Genomic DNA, 15,936 nt, shown 5'->3' on the forward strand with positions numbered 1-15,936 from the left:
GTGTGTGTGTGTGTGTGATTAGGAGTCTTTGCCGTGTGTGTGTGTGTGTGTGTGTGTGTGTGTGTGTGTGTGTGTGTATGATTAGGAGTCTTTGCCGTGTGTGTGTGTGTGTGTGTGTGTGTGTGTGTGTGTGTGTGTGATTAGGAATCTTTGCCGTGTGTGTGTGTGTGTGTGTGTGTGTGTGAGTGATTAGGAGTCTTTGCCGTGTGTGTGTGTGTGTGTGTGTGTGTGTGTATGATTAGGAGTCTTTGCCGTGTGTGTGTGTGTGTGTGTGTGTGTGTGTGTGTGTGTGTGTGTGATTAGGAATCTTTGCCGTGTGTGTGTGTGTGTGTGTGTGTGTGTGTGTGTGCGCACGCGCACGTGTGTGTGTGTGTGTGTGTCTGTGTGTGTGATTAGGAGTCTTTGCCGTGTGTGTGTGTGTGTGTGTGTGTGTGTGTGTGTGTGTGTGATTAGGAGTCTTCGCCGTGTGTGTGTGTGTGTGTGTGTGTGTGTGTGTGTGTGTGTGAGAGTGATTAGGAGTCTGCCGTGTGTGTGTGTGTGTGTGTGTGTGTGTGTGTGTGTGTGTGATTAGGAGTCTGCCGTGTGTGTGTGTGTGTGTGTGTGTGTGTGATTAGGAGTCTTCGCCGTGTGTGTGTGTGTGTGTGTGTGTGTGTGTGTGTGTGTGTGAGAGTGATTAGGAGTCTGCCGTGTGTGTGTGTGTGTGTGTGTGTGTGTGTGTGTGTGTGTGTGATTAGGAGTCTGCCGTGTGTGTGTGTGTGTGTGTGTGTGTGTGATTAGGAGTCTTCGCCGTGTGTGTGTGTGTGTGTGTGTGTGTGTGTGTGTGTGTGTGAGAGTGATTAGGAGTCTGCCGTGTGTGTGTGTGTGTGTGTGTGTGTGTGTGTGTGTGTGTGTGATTAGGAGTCTGCCGTGTGTGTGTGTGTGTGTGTGTGTGTGTGTGTGTGTGTGTGAGATTTTAGTGTGTGTGTGTGTGTGTGAAAGAGAGATTTTAGTTCCCTGACCAGGAATTCAACCCATTCCCTCTTTGCCGTGTGTGTGTGTGTGTGTGTGTGTGTGTGTGTGTGTGTGTGTGTGAAAGGGAGATTTTAGTGAGCTGTACCATTTGCTGATTAGGAGTCTGCCGTGTGTGTGTGTGTGTGTGTGTGTGTGTGTGAGAGATTTTAGTGTGTGTGTGTGTGAGAGAGAGAGATGTGTGTGTGTCTGTGTGTGTGTGTGTGTGTGTGTGTGTGTGTGTGAGAGAGAGATTTTAGTGTGTGTGTGTGTGTGTGTGAGAGAGAGAGATGTGTGTGTGTCTGTGTGTGTGTGTGTGTGTGTGTGTGTGTGTGTGTGTGTGAGATTTTAGTTCCCTGACCAGGAATTCAACCCATTCCCTCAGCAGTGAGAGCTGAGTCCCGACCACTGGACCTCCAGAGACTTCCCAGGACTCTAGCTTTCTTGCCTTCTGGCCTCTTCCCCTTTCCTACCAGCCTTTGTACACATGCCCTCACGTATCATCCTCATGGTACCCCCGGCCGGGTCACCTGTGCCTCTACCTTCTTGTCCCCTGACTCTCCCACAGGTATCAGCTGCCTCATCCCTGAACTTCGGCCACCTCCTCCCACATGCTTGAGAGTCCAGCAACTTCAGGATCGTGTCCACACCTGGCTTAGACTGCCGAACCCCGCCCTCACCCACACCGTCTCCTGCCTGATCATCACGTATGTTCCACTCTCTGGGGGAGGGATCCAGATCTTGGTGCATCTACTTCCATTTTCTTTATGTATCCCACAACTAGCATTTATTTACATGTCTATTTTTGTCTGTGCTGTGTCTTTCTTGCTGTGCACAGCCTTTCTCTAGCTGTGGAGAGCGGGGCTACTCCAGTTGGGGTGTGCGAGCTTATTGCAGTGGTTTCTCTTGTGGAGCACAGGCTCTAGGGTGAGCAAGCTTCAGCAGCTGCAGCTCTCTAGGGGGCTTAGAGGGCGGGTTCAGTACCACAACTAGTTAATAGGCGTTAGCCACTGTTTTGGAGGCATAAAGCAGAGGAAATCCCTTCCCCCAGGTGGATCACAAACTTTGTTCTTTTATGCTTTCTATTTCATTCTCCTACCCTTGGCCTTTTAGGTGTCATCTTCAGTCTGATCATCGAACTCACTGATTCATTCTTTAAATACCCCTATAAATAAATAAATAAATAAATACCCCTGTCCTATGTGGGCTTCCCAGGTGGTGCAGCAGTTAAGAATCCACCGGCCAATGTAGGACACACAGGAGATGTGGGTTTGATCCCTGGTTTAGGGAAGGTCCCCTGGAGGACGAAATGGCAAGCCACTCCACTATTCTTGCCTGGGAAATCTCATGGACAAAGGAGCCTGGTGGGCTGCAGTCCACGGGGTCATACACAGCTGAGCGACTGAGGACACACACATGCATCCTCCTCTGTATTCTATTCTGTCCTTTATCAATGTTATCTATAACCAACATTTTTCCTAAAAAGCATATATTCTTGCTCCTATGGCTTTTGCTGTCCTCACCTCCTGGCTTGCTTTTCCCCCTTAATTTTATTTGCTTATGCTTTTCTTCCAGTTCTTCATCCCGTGTAGCATATGTTACTTACTATGACTTGTGAGGCTGCCATTCTTCTTCCATGTCTAGTTATTTCCCCCTGGATGTATGAGTTGCCCTGTGTGTGTGTGGAGGAAAGACCAAGTTCAGGCCAGAAGCCTTGGAGGACACACACATGTGGAATGACTAGGCAGGGCAGGGAAGGGAGTCCAGCTTTCACCACCATAGGCCACCAGATTCATCTCTTTGTAGAGGCACCTTCTGAGCTGTGATCCCCAAAGTCTGTGGGATGAGAGGGCCTGGCCTGACAAGCCAGGACTGCTCATCAGCGTGACGTCTCCTCAGTCTATACAGGAAGTCATTGAGTGTCCCAACGCCACGTAGCTGAAACCGCTTGTGTGTGTGTGTGTGTGTGTGTGTGTGTGTGTGTGTGAATTAGCAAAGGGTTTCAGGACAGGAAGGGCACGACATATGGAATGCTTCCCGAATTTGCATGTCATCCTTGCGCAGGGGCCATGCTAACCTCTGTGTTGTTGCAATTTTATTAAATGTGCTGCTGAAATGAGCATGAAGCCACTTTTCTTTCTTTGTAAATGTTTTTTATTTATTTGGCTGCCTCGAGTCTCAGTTGTGGCACGCAGGTCTTGAGCTCCCAGGCTTCAGTAGTTGCAGCCCGTGGACTTAGTTGCTCCAGGACATGTGGAATCTTACTACCCCAACCAGGGATGGAACCTGTGTCCCTTGAACTGACACGTGGATTCTTAACCACTGGGCCAGCAGGAAGTTCCCCAGAAACTGCTCTGCTTTAACTCCTCCTCCCCGCAGCATAGGACTCTGATCAAGACAAGTCTGAGATGACTCAGTTCCCAACAGGACTCTGCTAGTTGCTATCAGCTGTGTTTGTCCCTGCAGTTTTGAGATGTGATCAGCAGCCCTCCCAAGAAGACCATCTCTTCCACACCCCAAACTGTCTTGAGGTTCCCACTCCATAAACCAAGTCCGTAAGTCTGATTCTGCCTTTCCTGCAGCAGCCACAGTAGGTCAGGCCACACTCTCTCACACCTGGAATATTCATTTCAAACTGACATATCATTAATGAGACCTGCCAAATCCCAAATGCTCTGTAAATCACTGGAGATAACAGAGCCAAACAAAATAGAAACAAAATTCCTACCAATGGGGACTGACAGGCAATAGACAAGGCACGTAAGGAGAATATAGAGTTTGATGGAGATCAGGGCTCTGGAGAAAAAGCTGAGAGGGTAAATAGAGAGAGACTGGGGCGGGGGTGGGGAGGTGCTGAGTTGTAGAAAACGGGTCCAGGGCAGTTCTCACTGAGAAGCAGATGTTTGAGAAAAAAGGCCTGGAGAGGATTCGAGGAGAACTCCAGGGTTCTTCTCCCAGAGGCAGAGGGAAAGGGGATAAAAGCCTAAGATGGGGGTGAAGCCTTGGGGTTTGGGAACAGCAGCGTCAACGAGGGTGGCACGGAGGAAGCAAAGGGGCAAGAGGAGGGGCTGAGATGCCCAGGACCCCAGAGCTGGGCCAGCACGCCCATTTCTACACTGTGGTATCACCACACGCTCCTGCCTGGGCGAGGCAAGCCCAGAAACAGCGTGCAAATGCTAAGGGTGAGTTGACAGGTATTTTAGGTCCATTGAATCTGATGCCATAAACGAGCTTGCATTTGGTATGGCTTGGTTTTCGTGTTAATTTCACACTGCTGATAATTCATTTTTATGGAATTATATGAAACTGCGAGGCTAAGGGAAGTGGAGAAGTTCTTTACAAGAGGCAGTCTGAGCCACTGGGAGCTTCCCCAGACGAGGGACATGTCCGGACTTATTAATAACGACAGATCCGGACTTAATCCCTGGCAGTCCAGAGGTTAAGACTCTGAGCAGGGGGTCGGGATTGATCCCTGGTTGGGGAACTAAGATCCTGCATGTCACGTGGTGTGGAAAAACAATTTTTTTTAAATGTTTTTTTAAAGTGTCCCTCTGATGACTGCTTCAGGAATAGAAAGACTCGTGAGGGGATTCCCTGGAGGTCCAGAGGTTGGGACCCCAGCTTTCCCTGCTATGACCCTGGGTTCTATCCCTGGCTGGGAAACTAACATCCTGCAAGCTACATAACAGCACCCCCCACTCCCTGACAGCAAAAAAGACTGATGGGAGAGGTCAGTCAGGGGCTGACCTCATTAATCCGAGGGAGGGATAATGGCGCTGGAGGGGTAACAGATTCTGGATATAACTTGAAAGCAGATAATATTAGGACTACTCCAAAAGTCCCTTCTCTCAGAAAGCTCTCCGTCTGCTTCCCTAACTCTCCTCTCGTCACCCACTCCACTAGTCAGGAAACAGAAGTGCTGGGTTTTCCTGAAATCCCTTCCTCCCGCCTTCCCCCGAGTGAGTACACAACACACCCCCACCAGATTTTCAGACCAGGCGCCGCCAGTCGCTATGTAAACACCTTCCCCCTCCTCCCTCCCCACAAGTCCATCAAACATCGTGCACTTTCTTTACCTAACATAAGCACTGCTATTTCCCTTCCCACGAAATGATCTTGGTTTCCAGCCCTGTGATTCCTTTGTTGGACTAGGAACACTTTCTTTGGGATCCTAGGGGCACCCTCGGACTCAGCAGCACAGGAGAGACTTTTCCTTTGTCTCTGTTTTTGTTTTGGCCCAGCCTCGCGGCTTGCTGTATCTTAGTTCTCGTGGCCCTCACCAGTGAAAGTGCCAAGTCCTAACTACTGGACCCGCAGGGAATTCCCAGAAGGAGGGAATATTAGCCTTACTCTCTGCTTCACTTGGAATCCACAGATCTTGGAAAATTGGAAAGTGTTAAGTTTGTATAAGACTCATTTGTGACAAAACTTTGGGACTTCCCAGGTGGCTCAATGGTAAAGAATTTGCCTTCCAATGCAGGAGACCAGAGTTCGATTTCTGGGTTGGGAAGATCCCCTGGAGAAGGAAATGGCAACCCACTCCAGTATTCTTGCCCGAGAAATCCCATAGCAGAAGAGCCTGGTGGGGTACAGTCCATGGGGTCACAAAAGAGTCAGACACGACTTGGAGACTAAACAAAAACGATGACAGAACTTGACCAGAACACACCTGAGATTATACTTTCTATCCCCACTTCAATGCAAGTGTTGTTACATTTCACTGCAGAAATAGAAGTGCTTGGCTGTGGCCTATTGCCCCAGGCCCAGGGCTGGTATGTAATACTACTGGGAAGCCTGAGAGCTGCCGCTAATGAAGCTTCCAATGGAGATCCCATCAACAGGCACACTATCCAATCAGGCCTTTAAATGCATTACTGTCCTTGATCCTATAAAAGGGAGGAGCCTTGGGTGGGCACATCAGATGAACTCATGAGAAGGGGCGTCATACAGGGAAGAGTCCTCAGCCTTCAGCTCAGGGTCACCCAGCGTGGAGTTCAGTCTTCTGGGGGAGGTGAGTTTCCTGAACAAAAGGAAAATTTGCCATTTCATGTGTGTGTGTGAGTGTGCACTCCTGTGTTTGTACACATAGCTCTGGGGAGAAAATTCCTAGATACAAAGACATGGATGCCTCACGGGCATGGGGGATGGTCTGTCAGAACCACTGATCAGGCCGTGCAAAATCTGGCCCAACTGAAGTCAACTTCTCCTGGGAAAGTCTGTGTCTGGCATGGTTTTTAATTTTTTTCAGTCACTAAATCATGTCCAACTCTTTGCGACCCCATGACTCTAGCCTGCCAGGTTCCTCTGTCCGTGGGGTTCTCCAGGCAAGAATACTAGAATGGGTTGCCATTTCCTTCTCCAGGGGATCTTTATGACTCAGATCAAACCCAAGTCTCTTGTATTGGCAGGCAAATTCTCTACTGCTGAACCCCCAGGGAAGCCCCCTGGAGGTCCGGATGGACGTGGAGGTTCATGGCCAATTGAGGTGAGGGTGGGGCTGAAAGTGAAAGGGTGTGTGTCGGTTACTTAGCGGACTTTTACTCTGTGCTTACCATGTGCCAGTGAATACTCCATGTGCTTCATATGTAGTAATTGTTTTGGTTCTTGTGGCAATTCTGAACTGGGTGTCCTTAGAGATCAGAGCCCCCATGACAAGGATGGAGGCCTGATGGCATCATGCATGGGATCACACAGCTTGGAAATTCCGGGCTCCTAATTAAGAACACTGGCAATGTGGGGTGGGGGAAGGGTAGTTGTTTTGTTTTCTCTTGAGATATAATAGCCATATATATTGTATTAGTTTCAGACGTACTACATATGACATGATATTTGCATGCATTGGAAAATAAATCACTACAATAAGTCTAGTTCTAGTTAGCATACATCAACATACATCATTACATTTCATTTCTTGTCTAAATATGACAATTTCAAATTCCAAGTCTTAGCCATAATGCTGCTCCGCAGCCTTGCTTGTTGAAATTGAGTGCCTGGCTGCAAATGTGACCTTGTGGTCTGTGTATGTCTGGAGAAGTCCACCAAGAGAGCACCTGGGACTTGTCTGGCCGTCCAGGGGTAAAGACTCAGAGCTTCCAATGCATGGAGTGTGGCTTTGATCCCTGGTTGGGGAACTAAGACCCCACATGCCACATGGCCAAAGAAAAGAGAACTCATACGGAGTCCCAGGGGTATTACACCAGAAAACAACAACAACAACAATAGAAACCAATGAACATGGATGTAGATAACTAGCCACTACACCTAAGATGGGGCGGGAGGGGTGAGGACAAGCAGAGGCAAAGCCTGGTGGGATCAGGAAGGACTCGGTGCTTTTCACTGAGAGCAAGAGGGAGCCATAGAGGGAATTTGTGGAGTCTGACCTAAGCAGATGAGCGTTTTAAAAAGGTTGGCTGAATAGGTGTGATAAGTGGATCCTTGTTGTTCCTGTTTAGACACACTGAGTCCAGTCCAACTCTTTTGAGACCTGGTGGTCTGTAGCCCGCCACGTTCCTCTGTCCGTGGAATTCTCCGAGCAAGAATGTTGGAGTGGGTTACCATTTTCTTCTCCAGATCGTCCCGACTCAGGGATCAAACCCAAATCTCTTCTGTCTCTGCATTGGCAATTCTCACTGAGCCAGAAGTCCTGATTAGGGGGAGGGCAAAGATGTGTTCAGTGTTCTCCTGTAGGGTTTTTCCTAGAATCATCTCTGCCTCATTCACTGACGAGATCAGGGCGGCTAATCTGATCAGATCACCAGGTGAGGTTGACACAAAGCATGATATCAGTTAACAGAAATTAATTAGGTATTTGGAAGCCCACATATCAATCCCAACAAACACCCCCACTTTCTAATCTTGTAGCATGAATTTACTTAAAAAAAAAAAAAAAACAAATCCAGAGACTTCCCTGGTAGTCCAGTGGTTAAGATTCTGCGATTTCACTGCTGAAGGCATAGGTTCGACTCCAAGGCCCATGGCTGAACCAAAAAAATAAATAAATAATGTTTGAAATGTTAATCGTATAGAAAAATAAAAGAAAACACAATTAGAACAATAATATAGTAAGAGGATTAAATCTTTTGTTTGACATCCCAAGGGATGTGCCTATGGTTCTTGTTGTTTAGTCACTCAGTCTTGTCTGACTCTTTGCGACCCCATGGACTATAGCTCGCCAGGCTCCTCTCTCCATGGAGTTTCCCAGGCAAGAATATTGGAGTGGGTTGCCATGCCCTCCTCCAGAGGATCTTCTTGACCCTGGGATCAAATTTGAGTCTCCAGCTGGGCAGGCAGTTTCTTTACCTCTGAGCCACCAGGGAAGCCTCTGCCTATGGTTGCCCAGATCATATGCTTTACAGTTACAAACCAGTATTGCGCAATGCAAGCTTCACCTCTGAATCCTACACTCCAGTGGAAAAGGACAGGCATTAGAGACAGATCAATATAAAATTATTACTTTGATAATATCAGTGAAGCAAAGACAAATGTTTTTCATAAGGAAGGGTAATTGTTGATAGAAAAAGAGAGAAGAGGTGGAATTAAAGGGAAAATTTTTAAAGGAATGTATCATCAAGCTGACACAGGGTGTATCTGGGCTGGATCTGCAGACTTGTGTCTGCTGTCGGAGTTTCCAACCCAAGATGATCATGTGTATGGATTCCAGCCTGCCTATTTCATTCACTTTATTGTCCTTTTTTTGTAATAGTTTGTTTTCTTATGACTGAAGGGATATCTTTGTATTGATACTAGATCATTGCCTTCATTCAGTTCAGTCAATTCCAATTATGATTTAAGACTCATTTATTATTTTAAAATAATTATTTTGCTTTCTTTCTTTCTTTTTTTTTTATTTTGCTTTCTTTATTTGACCACACTGGGTCTGAGTTGTGGTATGCAGGAGGATCTTGTTCCCTGAGCAGGGATGGAACCCAGACACCCTGCATTGAGAGTGTTGAGCCTTAGTCACTGGACCACGAAGGAAGGTCCCCCATTTCCTGTTTAACTCTTTTTAAAAACTATTTACTTCTTTATTTTTATTTTTTGGTTGCACTGGGTCGTTGTTGCTCTGCATGGGCTTTCTCTAGTTGTGGTGCACAGGCTTCTCATTGCAGTGGGTTCTTCTGTTGTGGAGGACAGGCTCCAGGCTCACAGGCTTCAGCAGTTGCGGCACGCAGGCTAAGTAGTCATGGTACCCGGGCTTCATGGCTCTGTGGCATGTAGAATATTCCTGGACCATGGATCGAAACTGTGTGCCCTGCATTGACAGGGGGGTTGTTATGCAGTGTACCACCAGGGAAGTCCACCCCCTCCTTATTATTTTAAGTTAAGTTGAATGTTTTTATTGAAATGTAATGCATATACCGAAAAAAGAAAAAGTGAAAGTATGTATATATATAGCTTGGTGGATTTTGACAGAGAAACATTCCTGTATAACTCCCTCTGAGATCAAGAGGTAGACTGTCGCCCACCAAAACTGAAACTTCAACATCCCAGGAACTCTCTCATTAGTCCCAGGCAAACTGGGATGGGGTCCTCCATAAGTACCTATTCCAGGATCTACCAGTGTTTCTAAAAATGTAACCAACATCCTAAATAACATTGATAATACTTAAATGCTTTTCAATGAACATGAATGAGAAGAAACAGAATGTATAGTTTAGTGCCTGGATTATTTCATTTAACACTGTGTTTTGTGATTATTCTATGTTGTTGCATAGAGGAGTTCATTTCTTCTCAGTCTATCAAATGTACCTTGACATCAATTAATTGTAATCTGTCCCATTTAATGCTGGACACTTAGATTATTTACAGCATGGAAATATCATGAATTATGTTGATATAAACATTCTTGTATATGTCTGTGATGCACATGAATATATTTTTCTGTTGAGTACAGGTAGAGAAGTAAAACTGATGAGTCACAGGGAATGCATAAATACAGATTTATCACATACTAATCAAAGCATTTCCAATGTGAGGTCTCACCAGCGGCGATTGAGAGTTCCAGGTCCTCCAATCCATGCCACAGCTATTTTATTCTAGTGCTTCTGGGGGGTAGTGATTTTGTAGCTTGTTGTTGTAGTTTTATTTTACATTTCTGGGATTACTCATAATGTTGCCATTTTCTCCATTTGTTTACTCACTAAATATCTAGTAGAATTGGTCCATGAACTCAGTTGAACCTGGATTTTTTTTTGTTTCAACTATGACAGTGTTGTAGATAACTACATATTTCTTCTGTCTCTAGCTTTGCAGTCCTTAAACACCCAACGGTTGTTGAAAGAGATTGCCCAAGAAACAAGTCAGTGGAGACTGAATCCCTCAAGTTGCAGCTCTCTGAGAATTCTTGTTAAGAATGGCTTCAGACCGCAGAATCTCCTTTGAAGGTGGACCATCCAGGAGGGATCCTGGGTCAGAAAATTCACCCACCCAAGGATCTGCCGTCCAGGAAGAAGAGGGGATCCCTGAGTTCCCCAGCTCTCAGCTCAACTTACTTCGAGAGAGCAATAACTCAAGTGCAAGACAAGAACTGCAAAGACTCTATCACTTATTTCACTCATGGCTGCAGCCAGAAAAACACAGCAAGGATGAAATAATTTCTCGTCTGGTCCTGGAGCAGTTTATGATCAGCGGGCACTGCAGTGACAGGTCCACTTTACAGGAGAAATGGAATGCAAGTGGCAGAAACCTGCAGAAGCTCATGGAGGATCTGACGGACGATGGCATGGAGACACCCGGCTTAGTAAGTAGGGGTTCTGACCCAGAGTGAGGGGCGTGGGAGTGTCAGGAATAAGTAGTCTGTTGGAGTTACCTGGAAGTAGAGAAAGAAGAGTTATTACAGATGGTAACCAGGCTTTGTTCACAGGTCCACGTCCACATGCAGGGACAGGAAGCCCTCTTTTGTGAGAATATGCCCTTAAGACAAGTCATCATTCACTTCACAAAACAGTTGTCGACGGGAACCCCAACAAGAGAGAATGCGGGGACAACCTCCTGGACTCCTCAAGATACGTCCCTGGAAACAGGACAAAGTGAGTGGGCAGAGCCCAGATCCCAGTGGGGTGGCCCATGTGGGCTCTTTCTTGGGGGTAACTTCACTGAGTCACTTTTTCGCCCCCTACAGAAAATGAAGATAAAGAAAATGATGGCAAATTTTCTGTGAAAACTCATCAAGTAAGTGACAGCATTACTGGTCCAAGCAATCAAATACCTTCCCTACTCATTGTCCAAGAAGAGAACCGTCCGAGGCTGGAAGAAGGAGGTGTTTCTCTGGAGAATCCACGAAGCTCCAGAAGAGGAGCAGGCCCAGGCCCCTCCAGGCTTCAGGACAGATTCCTGAAAGGACCCTCTTCTCAAGATGTCCTCATGGAGGTGGAAGCAGACCAGGTCACCCCTGAGCCTGTTTCTACCCGTCAGAGCTCTGAGGGGACTTCTGCACGTGGGGAACACCAGGAAAGGCCCCATAGAGCCCCAGAAGTATACAGATGTGAGAGGTGTCCCAAGACCTTCAGGCATTCCTCTCGGTTCAGAGTTCACCAGAAAAGACACAATAATGAGAGGACATGTGTTTGTGCCGAGTGTGGCAAAGGCTTCTTCCAGGCATCAGACCTCCATGTGCATCAGAGGATTCACACAGGAGAGAAGCCCTTCGCGTGCAGCGCATGTGAAATGGCCTTCACCCACAAAACCAACCTTCGGGCTCATGAGAGAACCCACACGGGAGAGAAGCCCTACGAGTGTTCCCTCTGCCAGAGACGCTTCCGCCAGTCCTCCACCTACCACCGCCATCTTAGGTTTCACCAGAAAACTGCCCTCAAGCGTGCTCCACACTGAATCAGTCTTCCTTGGCTGCGGCCCCAATGTAATGGGTATAAATGTGTATGTGAAGATGTAGATTTCCATAGTATTTCTCTATTTAGATTATACTTTATAAAAATAATTAAAGAAAAAAGAAAAAAATGGGGGCTTTCCTGACAGTCCAGTGGTTTGGACTCTGTGCTTCCACTAGAGGACATGGGTTCCATCCCTGGTCAGGGAACTAAGATCCCAAATGCTGCACCATGCCACCCAAAAAAAGTACAAATTAAAAAATAGGAAAAGAAAAAAATGTTAAATAGAATTTTTTAACTGTATTTTCCATTTCTTGTTTCACCCTCCCAAAATGCAAGTTTATGGAGGGCAGGGAATTTCTCAGTTTTGTTCACTTAAGTACCTTGGTTGCCTAGACAAATGTCTGGAACATTTCAAATAAACAATAATGTCTCTCAAATGAATGGATGTGTTATATTGGTGTTTATTCTTTAAACTTTAGACATGTGCCTCATGTGAGAAGACAGTTAGTTCCAAGTCCGGACACAAACGCTAGCTCGCAGTGGTCCCTTCAGACTTTCCCTGCCTGCTCCCTGTCCTCCACTCACACCCTTTACCTCTAGTGCATCCACAGGCACCTAAACAAGGTGAGCAGAGATGGAAACCCAGAAAAGAAGCCTAACCGAAGAAAGGAACCCTTTATATTTTAAAAATATATAATCATTTCTTAAATTCAGTGGCTTAAAATTTGATAGGCGAACTGGACCTAAATAAGACTGGTACTGAAAGTTGCAGGATGCAGTTTTATTAACAAATGCCAGAGAAGTCCAATGTGTTCCATTAATTTCTTCCAGTAGATGGAGCTTATGGGTGTAGAGGGAGCTTACTCGTAGAATCAGTTTGAAAGTTCACTTTGCAAAAAGTGGGTTCTGTGTACCGCCAAGGCAAAGGCATATATGCCACTTACTTGGAATACAGTTGTGAACTGGTTTCCAGTAGGAAATTAGGGTTCAGTCTCACTGAGAAACTGGAAGGTGCCACATAGAAATGCCTGAATTAAAAAAAAAAAAAAAAAGAAATGCCTGAATTCTGGAATAGGTAAATCTGACATCTCTCTGAGTCCCTTGATACTTCCATAGAAGGGAGAACTACCTGGATGCGGATAGTGTGGAGATGCTCCAGATAAATGTAGAGCCCTCCTTTAAAAAAAAAAAAGAAAAGCATTGCCATCTCTGAAGGCAAGCTTTAGAAGAACTTTTTTTTTTTTAGGATTAACTATTTTCTTAAATTATTTATTTTTTAGTTGTGCTGGGTTTTCATTTCTGCACATGGGCTTTCTCTAGTTCACTAAGCGGGAACATTTTCCTTGTGGTGCAAAGGCTTCTCATTGTGTTGGCTTCTCTTGTTGCGGAGCACCGGCTCCAGAGCACAGGCTCAGTAGTTGTGGCGTACAGCTTCAGTTTTCCCTTGGCACGTGAACTCTTCTTGGACCAGAGATCAAACCCGTGTTCCCTGCATTGGCAGGCAGCTTCTTATCCACTGGACCACCAGGGAAGTCCTATCCATCTTCTTGCCTGGGCTGTCTCCAGGTGTTTTGCTACTGTGAATATTCTTGAAAATCTTGGTATTAAAGAAGGCTTTTCTTTGGAAAGACCTCTGGGAGGTGGGCTGTGAAACATAGCAAAAATACGTGTATTGGAGTCTGCCCAGTTCCCCAGACCAGAGCTCTGAAAACTCTCGTATTTTCCTAAGAGATAAAAACACAAGGAGCATGTTACGTTCTGCTCTTTGGTTTTGGACTCTGGCTCCTGATACAGAAGCAATTAATGCTTTGAAATTTCTAGGTTGAAAGGAGTGTCTTTTCATCTCTTAGTGAGATGATGCTTGGTGGGTTCCTGGATGGCTTCAGGATGGGGGCTCATCACTGGAAAGACCAAACCATGATTAGAAACTTGGAACATTTAGCTCCACCCCGCCATCCTTCTAGAAGTGGAGAGGGACTGGAGATTAAGTTAATCATGGATTATGCTTTTTTAAGTTCAGGACTTGGAGTTCTTCCCAGCTAAAGAACACATCCATGTGCCAGGAGGGTGGCAGGTCCCAACTCTACAGGGATAGAAGCTTCTGTGCTCAAAGACCCTTCCCAATCTTTCTGTACCTCTTCATCTGAAAGTTCATCTGTATCCTTTGGCATTTCCCTTACAATATAGTAAACTGGTTAAGTAAGCATTTCCTTGACTTCTGGGAACTGATCTAGCAAATGATCAAATTCAAGGAGGGTGATCAGAGGAAACTGACTTGCAACCAAATCGGACAGAACTTGTGGGTAATGGGGAACCACTCTTTGCAACTGGCCTCTGAAGTGGGAGCCAGTCTTGTGGGACTGAGCTCTTAACCTGAGGGATTTGCACTAGGTGCAGTTAGTGTCAGAAAGACGCCCAGGTGGTGTCACAGAGAACTGGTTGTTGTGAGAAAAAAAGAAAGTCACATTTCTGGTGTCAGAAGTGTTGAGTGTGGTTACTTGAAAAAGACATGGGATTTCCCTGGTGGTTAGTGGTTAAGAAGCTGCCCTGCAATGCAAAGAACACTGGTTCAACTCCTGATTTGGGAAGACCCCACATGCCGCAGGGCAGTTAAGCCGGTGCACCACAATTACTGAGCCGACACTCTGGAGTCTGTGCTCTGCAACAAGAGAAGCCACCACAGTGAGAAGCCTGGGCACCTCAACTAGAGGGTAGACCCCATTCTCTGCAATGAGAGAAAGCCTGCAAGAAGCAGCAAAGACCCAGCACAGCCAAAAATAAGAGTAAATTTAAAAAAAAAAAAAAAAAGGATACAGGCACACCAGTTTTCATAGCAACACTGTATACAGTAACCAAGATATGGAAGCCTCCTAAGTGCTACCAACACACAAATGGATAAAGAAGACGTGGGATATATTTGTTGTTGTTTGGTCACTCAGTCATATCAGATGTTTCGCGGCCCCATGGACCGTAGCCCACCAGCCTTCACTGTCCATGGGATTTTCCAGGCAAAAATACTGGAGTGGGTTGGCATTTCCTTCACCAGAGGATCATCCTGATCCAGGGATCGAACCCACATCTTCTGCATTGCAGGTGGATTCTTTACTGCTGAGGCACCAAGGAAGCCTGTGGTGTATACATTTGTGTCAGACTCTTTGCAACTCCATGGACTGTAGCCCACCAGGCTCCTCTGTCCATGGGATTTCCCAGGGTTGCCATTTTCTACTCCAGGGGATCTTCCTGACCCAGGGATCAAACCCATGTCTCCTGTGTCTCCTGAATTGCAGGCTCATTCTTTACCTGCAGAGCCTATAAAAAGAATGAATTTCTGCTATTTGCAACAATATGGATGGACCTAGAGAGTGTTATGCTTAGTGAAATAAATCAGTGAAAGATACTCTGCTATCAGTCATGTGTGGAATCTAAAATTGAATTAAGAGAATGTATATGACAAAAAAGAAACAGACTTATAGAGAGCAAACATGTTCTTTTTTTTTTTTATTTACTCATCTTTGGCTGCACTGGGGTCTCCGGTGCTGCACGGACTTTCTCTAGTTGTGGCGAGCAGAGACTACCAGTTGCAGTGTGTGGTCTCCGCATTCCTTCTCATTCCTGTTGTGAAGCACAGACTCTGTAGGATGTGTGCTCAGTCGCTGTGGCATACAGGATTAGCTGCCCCTCGGCATGTGGGATCTTCCTGGACCAGGGACTGAACCTGTGTCCCCGGCATTGGCAGGCAGGCTCTCAACCACTGGACCACCAGGGAAGCCCCGCAAACATGTTCTTATCAGTGGGGAGAGGGGAAGAGGGAGGAACAAGATAGGGGGAAAGATGCACAGAGACAAATTACTATGTGAAAAATAAATAAGCAACCAGGATATATTGTACAGCACAGGGAAATATAGCCACTATAATGTAACAACTTTAAATGAAGTATAATCTATAAAAATATTGGATCACCATTGTATTGAATCACACCTGAAACTAATATAATATGGTAAATCAACTATACTTCAATAAGAAAAAAATAGTGTCGAGTATGATAGCAGTGTAAGGGTAAAGGAAAAACAAGTATTTCTCAGATTCTTGGAGGCAAACATTTTCAAATTGATTTTTATCC

General features: G+C 45.9%; 1 protein-coding gene and 1 non-coding gene across 2 annotated transcripts; one reads left to right on the plus strand and one right to left on the minus strand.

The window, feature by feature from the left end:
- Positions 1-3,006: 3,006 nt before the first annotated feature.
- LOC136162138 (U6 spliceosomal RNA) lies at positions 3,007-3,110 on the minus strand. Its single transcript, XR_010661979.1, has one exon. It is a non-coding gene; the product is annotated as a U6 spliceosomal RNA (small nuclear RNA).
- Positions 3,111-10,339: 7,229 nt separating this feature from the next.
- On the plus strand, positions 10,340-11,817 carry LOC136161834 (zinc finger and SCAN domain-containing protein 4-like). Its single transcript, XM_065926945.1, has 3 exons — positions 10,340-10,726; positions 10,850-11,015; positions 11,108-11,817. Exons 1-3 carry the CDS (start codon positions 10,340-10,342, stop codon positions 11,815-11,817), a joined length of 1,263 nt encoding a protein of 420 aa, XP_065783017.1.
- The last annotated feature ends 4,119 nt before the right edge of the window (positions 11,818-15,936 follow it).

This window comes from Muntiacus reevesi, chromosome 2, assembly GCF_963930625.1.
Source record: "Muntiacus reevesi chromosome 2, mMunRee1.1, whole genome shotgun sequence".
In the NCBI taxonomy this organism is placed as follows: domain Eukaryota; kingdom Metazoa; phylum Chordata; class Mammalia; order Artiodactyla; family Cervidae; genus Muntiacus; species Muntiacus reevesi.